Source organism: Lupinus angustifolius, chromosome LG20, assembly GCF_001865875.1.
Source record: "Lupinus angustifolius cultivar Tanjil chromosome LG20, LupAngTanjil_v1.0, whole genome shotgun sequence".
NCBI lineage: Eukaryota > Viridiplantae > Streptophyta > Magnoliopsida > Fabales > Fabaceae > Lupinus > Lupinus angustifolius.
The window spans coordinates 8105346-8116915 of record NC_032028.1 but is presented as its reverse complement, the minus strand read 5'-3'; the positions used below and the strand labels follow the sequence as shown (position 1 = coordinate 8116915).

At 33.4% G+C, this 11570-nt stretch overlaps 1 protein-coding gene across 1 annotated transcript; it reads right to left on the bottom strand.

Annotated features, from left to right (window-relative positions):
• On the bottom strand, positions 4862–6786 carry LOC109335197 (AT-hook motif nuclear-localized protein 19-like). The gene has a single exon (XM_019571308.1). The coding sequence runs from the start codon at positions 5929–5931 to the stop codon at positions 5092–5094; it is 840 nt and encodes a 279-aa protein (XP_019426853.1). The 5' UTR covers positions 5932–6786; the 3' UTR covers positions 4862–5091.

Sequence of the window (11570 nt, the reverse complement as noted above, 5' to 3'; positions counted from 1 at the left end):
AAAAGTTAAAATGAATGATTATTATATGAATATCAGATATAAAAAGCATATCATTATATCTTAATATATATATATAAACCTATAACAAAAAATTTCAAATAGATAGATATTCAAATTTAAAATTTATATTGATAATTTATTCAAAATTCACATAGACAAACAACTTTAAGTCTTTAATAAATTCAAAGTCTAAATTGCAAAATATATATTAATCAAAAAGTATCACTTAACAAATGCAAAATATAAATAAATGACACAAGTTATAACTCACTATACAAAACAAATAAATTTGGAGTTTTAACATTTAACACAAAGGAGTTAAAGTTGTCTCACATTGTAGTTCCTTTTTGCACCAAATCCTACCTTCAAACAGTTAACTCCAAGATTACACAAATGTCACCGAGATTATACACCAATGTTACGAACCAAAAGATGTAATTTACGTATGCATTAGAAACATGTGCCTTGAAGTGTTGAAGAATGGTTGGAAAGAGGGTCACCGTGTAATGAGTTTTTAAAGTTTTTTAAAAAACCAAATGGGTATAAACCGATCGGTTTAGTCAAATTCCGACCGGTTCACAGGTTTTGATCGGTTTTGATTAGTTTTCAATCAATTTTGACCGATTTTGGTACTTGGACGATTCAACATCCATACCATACCAGTTAGAAGTCCAATTCACTGGATTTTCAGTCGAACCGACCGACACGATACAGTTTTTTCAACACTACTATTATTACAATATATCATTACTCCTTTTAACAACTCAACACATTCTTATAGAAAGAAAAAATAAAAACAAATACTTTAAGTTGATATGAGAACCAAGGGGAGATGGGGTCCAAAAGTTCCGATAATCCTTGAGTTGAGGCCTATACCTTAACAAGGTCTTTTTATTTTTAGACCTCTAATAGAACGAGCAGGCCCCAAACCGATTAACAAAACCTGGACTTAAGGGCCTATATACCTAAAAAGGTAGGAGGATTGAGATTTGCATTAGTAAAACATCATTGTGAGACTTTGTTTGGATAAATAAACCTTTTTGTCCAACCATATGAATTTTGGCAATGAGGTATAATAATACACACTCATATCTGTAGTTCCTCACTCAACTACAAGATTTGGAATATCTAAAAATTTACCAATGTATTAAACTATATATTTTGCTTATAAAAGCCATTGCCACAACATGGCATAGTGGTAATGCTTCATGAAATGAGGAAGGTCTAACGTTGGAATCTTACCTAAGTTAATGCTTGAACTTTTTGGGCGCATGTGGTTGTCATATGGGGAAAAAAATCAACTTTATAGTTTTAGAACTACCTCATTCTGATAAATACTAGTTTCCAAAATTATCGGCTTTGATAAAAAAAAAGCCCATGTATTACAGGTAAGTGAGAGAATTAGTTGCTATGTTTGAGTTGTGATTTAAGTTTTTTAAACTCTGAGAGTAAGTGAATCTCCTCCCATCTAAAAATTTCAATTTTAATGTTTGACTCAGTTTGTCAATCCATGTTACATTTGATGTAGTGAATAGATGGAGCATAAAATGTATTTAAGATGCCATTAAGAAATGTTGCTTACGTTCCTATTTAAAAAATCTTGGGTGATATTGGAACCTACCCCACTATATCGAGTATTATAATTCATTAAATTCCCACCCTCAATTTTACATGACAGGTTTTAATGGGTGGTCGACATTTCATTAACACAACCTTAGTGAATTTCTTTATATTTAATTGTAGTTGATTGCTTTCTCACAATCTTAAAGGTAAGTAAAATCCATTGAAAGTGATATTGCCTTTCCACTTAGAAAGACAAATAGAGCAAAAGGAAAATATATTTGATTTAAAATGGAGTTATGTATATATGAATGATTAACTTGTGGAAAGAGCTCGTGATTATTGGATTAAGAGGGGTCCATCAAAATTGTGACTTTACCTTTGAAATGTGGTATCCAAGTTGATAACAACATTGAAATTAAATAATCAAGGATTAGGCACTATGACACGTGAATCCATGTGAAGATGTCCTCCTAGTTGCATTGCTCTATGATACCTTGAGCGTTGTAGTTGAACATCTTTTTGGAGAGTTGATCAAAAATATGACTTAAGTAAAGTTTTGGTTACTTTAATTAACTTTAGAAATTTTGGCGGGGACAAGGAAATTTTGAGTAACACAATGTATTTGTCTTCTAGTTAGAAGGAAAAGTAGTGCTAGCTAATGACATCAACTCTGGGATAAATATTTAATCTTTTATTTAAATTACTTTAAATTAAAAGTCAATAATAATTAAATATGAATAATGTAGATACAATCTTACATTATAAAAGTATAATACATACTACAATTTATATATAGGTTTTAGGATAAGAATATTATCTCTGAGTTTTGTGAAACACATTAATTCAATAAATGAATATTGATGCTTAATTAAACTAGTTGGACCCAACCAACCAACCATTACTAGTTGACCTCCAACCACTTCGAGTTCCATCGCTAATGAGGGTGTATGAGAAGAGTAAGTGTGAGTACTACATACTTATAGGTCCACTCCCTTAAATTAATCATGTCTCAGTCAAATTATGTCATTTGTTGGATTCGGCTGTGGAGTCTCTAACTATGAGGGAGTTTTATTGTCAATGAGGATGAGAAGAGTAGAAAGTCACAAATAAAACATCACCTCTTAAACCAAAACCTTAAAACAATGAATTTTTGGTATTTTTCACTTACAAATTATGTCATCCATTCTCTCATATCCAATGTAATTTCACATTGAATAAACCCAACATAAACAAATTAAAAAATTGTAACTATTAACTATATGTTTATATGTATATATGTAATTAGGTTAAAAGTAAATTCAGCATGGAATATGTATGCTTTTGGTTTCTTTGTAAGATCATTGAAGCCAATATGACTTCCACAAACAAGCGTCAATATCGAATCCATCTCTGTCACTCCAAAACAACAAATATCTTATCATCCCATGTTTATTATATTATATTATATTTATACCTTATTTATTCAATCAAATAATGACCCTTTTTGTACTCAAAGAGACAGGGAAGAAAAAACAACAACATTCATCGAGAAAAAGATGTATATTAAACTGGTTAAGGTATTTGTATAGTGGTATAACAATTTAACCAGTTATTTACTAATAAACCACATACTAGTGAAATTAAATATACATATATAACATATTAACATTAATGTTGAAAATCAATAAAAAACTAATAATTTTTATTTTCATTAAAAAATTAATTTTAAATAAAACCGGTTGGTATGACCAGTTAGTTCAATTAAAAACCGACCAGTACGACCGGTTTTAACCAATATGATTGCATAAACGATATAATTATTGTACCGTACTGGTATTAGGACATGTTTACTGATTTACGGGTTGAATTGGTTGGTATGAAACAGTTTTAACAATACTGACTAATGGTGTAAGAATTTTTTACATTATCATTATATCACCCATATTTATTTTCAATCATTTTTATTCATTAAATAAAAATAATTGAAATAAATAATAAATGATACACTGATGGTATAAATTTTTTTATATTAATTATACATAAATCTTTGAATCAAATAGATATTAGTTATAGCCATATTTTATTTTTAAATGAGAGACTTTTCATTAGGCATATAATGCAACGGCTTATGTCTGTCTTTATTTTTCGGAAGAACCAATGTTTTGAATCAAATTTATGTAGTATTTTTTGGAAAAAGAGTCACTTTTCTGCAGCAATCTTAATCCAGATACAGGCATGGACAAAAAAAATACCCCATTCTTCCAACATGAACTTTAATCTTAGTGTTTTGATGGGACTGATTTTCAGTCCTATAACCAGAACACGTGGATATGAATGACAGAAGTTTCAGGCTGGAACCCTGGATCTTGATTAAATCATAAATCAATGTACATTGAAGATAGCCATATGACCAAACAAGTACAGTTTTGACTGGAAAAACTGGAATTTGTGTAAGGAGGTTATATCTATATAGCAGTTTAATTTGTTTGATGTGTACACCAACAAATGGAATGTTTCAGTTTCTAAATAAGATGTGCATTTGTTTAAACCTTTTTCAAATCTCATATTAATTAATATTGAGCTCCATGTTGTTCTTTTAATTTAAAAAGTATCATATATGATATATGTGTTGTATATGTTGGCGTATTTCTGCAAGTTCATGAAGAAGTTTATATAATCCTTTCTACCCAATTAAATGTGATGAAAACTCAATGTCAAAATTGTAGTATAACTATTTAATCCCTCATTTATAGGAAGGGATATATTATAAGGCATAAACTAATATAACCATGTCTTTGTGTAGAAAGAAGGCAGCATTTCTGATTAAACAAGAATTCATGACAAGATATTGGAAGCAACCCTATTCCACTGTGCATCTATGCAAAGAAAACAGAAAATTCCAGATGATAAAGAAGTTGGCTTTCATAAACCCTAAAAGTGAATTCATTTTATATGCAAAGGTGAAAGTAGCTAATACTTGATGTTTAGGCACTATCAACACAATAGTTTATTGAAGTGAAATCTTGGAAGCACTCCAAGCACAAACTTACCATCCCATAAGATAAGTTCCCACTCCAAGCACAAACTTCCTCATATCTTGTTAGTTCAATCATTTGATCCCATCAAATTTTTAAACTTAGAAACCCATGAAGTGCATGTATAAGATAATATAACATAATAATAAACAAACAAAAAATAGGCAACCAAGAGATTTACAAATGAAGAAAAAAAAATACCACTTAATTATGATGGAAATACTATAACTACGTACTAAACTATTCATAAATATATTAAAAAGACTCTCAGGATCATCTTTTTCTTATTTCAAACAAGAGGAAAGTAAAGTTCACAATCCATATACAATGATAAAAATACACATACCTCCTCCTCTTCTCACATTTCTTCACTTTTCACACTATATATACTCAGTATTTATTATTTAGTACTCTTAACTTTGTAATTCTTCCAATTCTAATCCTTCAAAATATAATACATGATCATAAGCATATTTAAATTTGATTACATCTCTACCTCTCTCTCCTTCACAACTTAGTAAGGTGTCCTTCCAGCCCAAGCATTAAATGTTTCATTCCCTATTTGCCCTCCATTGTGCAACAGATTTGGTGGAAGGTTATACAAGGGAAGAGACATTGAAGGATCTGGAATCCCACCTTGTTGCAACTGACCTCCACCCATGATTCCAATTCCCAGCGGCCAAGGTGGCGATGATCCACCGGTGCCACCTTCATGTGAGGCTGATGCTGCGGCCGCGGCCGCAGCACTACTAGGCCCCTCATCATCATTATCATCAAGCGGCAATCTCTCATAAGTTGCATTAGAGAAAGTTGCAGCAATAACTATAACAGGTCCAGCAGCAACTAAAGACCCAACAACACACCCTCCCAAAACCTGACCTTGCCCTCCATTAAGGTACACCGTGAGTCCGGTGCATCCTAGAGGGGAAGGTCCAGGTAAGAAAGCACCAGTTAAGGTTTGGATATCAAACCTGCCATGAAATGCAACAGCACCACCAGGAGCAGATGGTTGTTTAAGGGTGACATTAGCCACAGAGCCACTACCACTAAGGACACATACCCCACACTGGCGCCTCCTTGCAAATTTTGCTACACATTCAGCAACATCAGCACCCGCAGCTATTTCCATAATATGGCTTTTTAGGGCATTTGGGCTATCCCTTGTTACAAAGATTGGTGGTTTTTGTTTGTTCTTTGATCCAGCTGGCCTCCCTCTTGGTCTGCGGTTTCCAACCTCAACTGCACCCTGTTTTGGTTCTTGATATTCTCCATTGTTGTCTTCGTCTTCGAGACTCCGATTGTTGCCATCGCTACTAGTTTCGTTGATTGCGAGGTCCGTGCGGCCTTTGGTCATGAATTCAGGTGGGTGGATTCCTTGGTGGTCAACCCTAGGTAACCCTACCTCACTCGTCCACCAAGGATTAGCCAGAGTTGCTAGCTTGGTGGTACGAAGTTAAGGTAAAAATCAGAGTTTTAAATTACACTTTACAACTCGAATAGGATCTAAAACGAAATAGTTGGTTAGAAAGAAGATGATGACCTAGAAATCAATTAAGCTAAGTTGGCTTTCCCTTTCTACCTTGTTAGATTCCTAGTTTGTTTCACTTGTTATTTCTTAAGAATCCTCAGTAAGGGAAAAGGAAAAAAAGTCAAACCCTCACAAGAAACAAATTAAGGGCTATTTAGAGCTCTCTTCTAAGGTAGCTTGACCTAACATTTGTTGCTAACTCATTCTCATGGAAGAGAGAGAGAGAGAGAGAATTAAGATATGAGATGAGGTGGTTTTAAGAGAGAATAAGATTCAATTACTCAAATGGGATCGAGTAAAGGGTATGAGAGAATTTGATCAAATTAAAATAGGTGTTTCATGAGTGCAAAGAAGGAATCAAGAAGAGTTCTAGTACTTTTTATTTCTTTATTTTGTTTCTTTATTCTTATGTCTACTTATCTACTTAGGATGAAGAAGATGAACTGTTCTTAGTGGAGAGAAAGTGGAACAAATGAAAGAGCAACTACAAGGGCTGAAACAGAGAAAATATATAGAAAACTAAGAAAACCTAAGTGAGGCATATAATTGAAAAATAAGACAGACTATCTAATAATAAGATGTAGATAGAAAGAGAAGAAAGAACATAAGACTGTTAATTTAGACAAGAACATAGGAAAATTAAATGTTTTTTAAATTGGTTTTCTCTTGTTGCGAGCTGTGTAGTGATCAATAGAATAATAATATTATTCTATATTCTTAACCCCTTCTCTTATTATAAATTACATTTTCCACTTCTTAACTCAAGTTTCATCTTTAATCTCTCCATATAAGTTATCAATAGTTTCTACTCAAAACATTTTTATTTACGACAAGTATTTTTCTTTAAAATCTGTTATAATGGGAAAAGAATAAGCAACAGTTTTGGAGTTATTGGAAATTAGGGTTTGTATATAATTTTTGTGTGGGGTTGTGTGCGCGTGACCAGGTGTGGAGCACGTCGCATTCTTGGGGCACGAATAATAGCAACGTAAGAAGAGTGGGTGAGGGACAGGTAATAACTAGAGCAAAAAGATGACGATGCAGATGCGGTGAACCTCGTAGACTTTCATCTGCTACCGCCATCGCACCATTCTTTCCAAATAATATTACTCATCGGTCATTTTCTGTTTTATCTATTAAAGACTAATTCCCATATTGGACACTAGAAAATTGTCGGTGTTCAACATACAATAAATATATAATATAATTTTCTTTATTATACCCTCTACTTTGTCTCTTAGTTTGGTAATATTTGAAAAGTAAAAAAAGTAATAACTAGTGTAGTATATGATTTACTCATTAGTTACAAATATAGTTATAATTTGATAGAATATGATTTACTAATTAGTATATTATTTTCTTTATTATACGCTGAACTCTGTCTCTTGCATTTTTTGTGCTTAATGAAATCTAGTAATCTACAGTTTAGTATGCTAAACATATTTATAAAGAATTCAACATGAACGAATTCAAGATTAAGTCCCACCAACAATTACACTTCGAGATCACCCTAAAAACGCAAACCTATGTGCACAAGTATTACCTTCACTATTTTTTAGGGGCAATTCATTTAATAAATAAAAAAATAATGGATATTAGAAAAACAAGTGATAATCCTATATCCATGAAGACATTACATAATACAACTCAGACAATTAGAAGGGTACAAACTCATTTCATAAAGGAGAAAGTAAAACCTGAAGAACAAACATTAAGAAGGTTCTAAGAATGAAGATGAATTGAGTATATTACACCTCATCTAGATTAAAACTAGAATGCTAAAAAAATGACCTTATTTCTAACCAACCAAATGGACCAAATAACGACGAACCAAATAGATATCCATTGTTGATGAAGTTTTTTTCCAACCGAAACAAATTCCAATGAGAAAGAAAGTTGCTCTTGATACCATGAATCGGGGTTTTGAGCATAAAGATTCCACTGGCCCGTAAAAAGTAGACCTAATCCTTCGGGGTGTGACAATACACTTAAGAAATTATTCCATCGAACATATTCTCCCCTGGATCTCGGAATAGCTACATGGACTAAATGTCCTATCCAAGCCAAGGGGGATAACTGAACAAAGCCCAAACCAAGAGAGAGTTTTTGTCAAACCATAAGACGAAGGGCATGTGAAAAACAAAAGATCAATTGATTCTTTCATCATAGCACTAAAAGCATACTCTGTTGGAACTTGATCACCTAGAGCTCCACGTATAGCTAGATTCGAACAAGTAGACACTCCATCTAAGGATATTCTCCACACTAAACATCTCAATTTTGAAGGAACATGGCAAGCCTATAACCTTTTATAGAAACCATTATCAATATTTGTAACCTCATTTTGAAGCACCTTGTAAGCATTTCGAACTGAATATAAACCACCCTTATCATGAACCAAGAGCCACCCATCATCAAGGTCTTAGACAAGTCTCGCATCCTCCAAGGATTTAAGAAGGTCTTCTACTTCTCCTTGTTCCTATAAAAACAAGTTCCTTCACCAATTCAAAGACCAACACCAGACACCATTCCTTCATTCTCTCAAAGAACTAGTACTTGCATTTTAGTCCACGACCAACTAAAATAATCTTTCAAAACAATTTTTAAGGCAATCCCTCCCCACCCAAAGATCTCTCCATAACATAATGGACTAATTAACCAAAGGCAACTATACTACCAACACCTTCATTAAACTACTCATTGTGTATCCCATTCTCTATATTGCTAAGACTACCTAGGTCTCTCCACCACGACGACCCTCTCTTAAAACACTCGACATCACTAACCCCTCTCGTAGCCACCTCTATATCTAGATCTTAAAACTTTCACCCAAAGAGATTCTCGCTCAAAAAGAAGTCTCCACCTCCATTTACCTAATAAAGACAAATTAAACATACAAAAATTTTATATCCCAAGACCCCCTTCCTCTTTTGACTTACACACCATTTTTCAACTCACCCAATGAATATCTTTACTAACTTCACCCATACCCCAAATGAACATCCTCTGGATTTTATCATGCTCAAGGATAATAAAAACAAAGGCTTTAAAAAACAAAAAATAATTGATAGGCAAGGAATGAAGAACCAACTTTAGAAGTGTTACTCGACCACCAAAGAAAATCAACTTCTGTTGTCAAATAGAAAGTTTCTTTTTGAAGGATTCAATAATAAGAGACTCAGTCACTTTGCCAGAATTGATATTCAACAACGACCATTCAACAACGCTAATGTGTTGAACGCTGTTAAATGTAAGGCTGAAGAGAATTAACAGCGCTTATTGAAGCAACCATTATTAAAATTGTTATCTTTAACATCGCTTATTGAAGTAAACGTTGTTAAATGTCATACTTCATATATTTAACAACACTTCTTCAATAAGCATTGTTAAATGTGTTATCTTTAATAACGCTTATTGAAGATAGACTTTTAAAAGTCTTTATATATTTAACAACACTTCTTCAATAAGCTCTGTTAAACGTTTGTTTTGTTGAGCGAGAATCTTTTCAAATTCAAAAACAAAACCTCACACAATAATACATGTATCACTCAGTTTATTATTTCTCTTACTTTTCTTATTTTCCATAAGTTACATTTTTTTCTCTTTTGTTTTTAGTTTATCTCTTCAAGCAAGTTATCGATTTTTGGTTTTTCTCTTCAAGCATAAGGTAAATCGTTATCTTATTTTTAGCTCATTTATTTCTCTCTTAACTAATAGTGTGATCTTTATTTGTTGTGAAGTTATGCAACTATGGTGTTATAGGTTTTTGGTAGGGGTGGCAATATGGGCTTGGCCCAGCCCGTTCGGATGGTTATTTTTAGCGGGCCGGAGCTGAGGATTTTAGCCCCAAAACCCATATTCAGCCCGTTTTAGTAGCCCGTTTTTTAGCCGGGCCAAGACGGGCCGGGCCGGGCTGGCCCGACGGGCCATTGTTAAAAAATTAAAAAACTAAAGTGTATGACACTGTGCTGTGCGAGGGGCGTGGCAACTGGTTTCTTCTTTAGAATTTACAAGTTTTAAGCTAAGATGTTATGTTGTTATTGTAATATTGTAGACTTATGTTTGTGATTTTTTGTTTTAAAAGACATCTATCAAGTTTGTTGATTATTTTTTGTCTAAAAGTTTTAATCATGTACATTTTGGAGGGAAAACGGGCCAGCCGTTAGCCTGCCAGCCCTGCAAAATATGGGCCGGACTGGCATTTTGAGCCCTTTTAACAATACGGGCCGGGCCGGGCAAGCCCTTATTTCGGCGGGCCAATGGCGCACTGGGCCGGGCCGGGCCGACCCACATTGCCACCCCTAGTTTTTGGCTATGGTTTACTGGTTTAGAAGACATGGTTTGAGTACAATGATAAATTTTCTTTCTCAATTGCTGCTAATTTTGTATTTTTTTCATAACTTTTGCAATTTGTTTAGAGATACTGTCTTTTATTTGTATTTGCAGCTTGCATTGATCATTGAGGAACACAAGAACACTCTGTAAGCACTTGCACATTGGAGGAGAAAGAATGAACAATTTGCATAAGATCTCATTACTCATATGTTATTTTATAAAATTGGAATATGTTATGGTTGAATGTAGCTCAAGTCATATGCGATTTTACAAATCTGTTGTAAATATTGTCGAGTTGGACATGTTTGTCATGTGTTTGATAGAATGCCTAGAAGATATATTGTCTTATTTAGAAAGTAGACATTTAACATCGATTGCTTCAGTGAACGTTGTTAAATGTCTACTTTCTACAACGCTTCAAAAAATATTGTTGAATATAACCTTATGTACTACTACGTTCACATAGAAAGCACCCCAAAAGCGCTGTTAAATGACAATTTTAAGCGTTGTTGTTTTGCTATTCTGGTGTAGTGAATTAAGAGTATTTTTGGATTTGCACCAATTGGGATGCCTAAGAACTTGAAAGGAATAGAGCTAACTCCACAAAATAACTTGTTAACATCCATCTAAACAAATCCAGGATTGGACTTCACACCAATAAAATTGCTCTTATGGAAATTGATTTTCATCCCAGATGTCAACTCAAAATATTTTAGAATGCTCTTGAGAACCAATACATTATCAGCAGATTTCTCCCCAAATAATAGTGTATCATCAACATATTGAAGATGAGATATAATAACCTCATTTCTATCAATGAAATATCCTTTGAAGATCTTCTTCAACACTGCATATCTCATGATACCAGCAAGGTCCTCTTCAACAAGAAGGAAAAAAAGGTGCAACTAGATCGCCTTGCCTTAAACCATATTCCATATTGAACTCCATGGTTGGAGTCCCATTAACAAGGATAGAAACATAGTTTGACTGAAGGCAACTCTTTATCCAATTTCTCCATATAAAGAAGGAAGCTCCAATTAACTAAGTAATATGCTTTTTCGAAATCCACTTTTAAGCTAAAACAATCTCCTCCCTTGTTTTTTCTATCCTGGTCAATGATCTTATTAGCA

Coding starts and splice junctions, on each gene's coding strand:
- LOC109335197 (XM_019571308.1), bottom strand. CDS start 5,931: ATGACCAAAGGCCGCACGGACCTCGCAATCAACGAAACTAGTAGCGAT.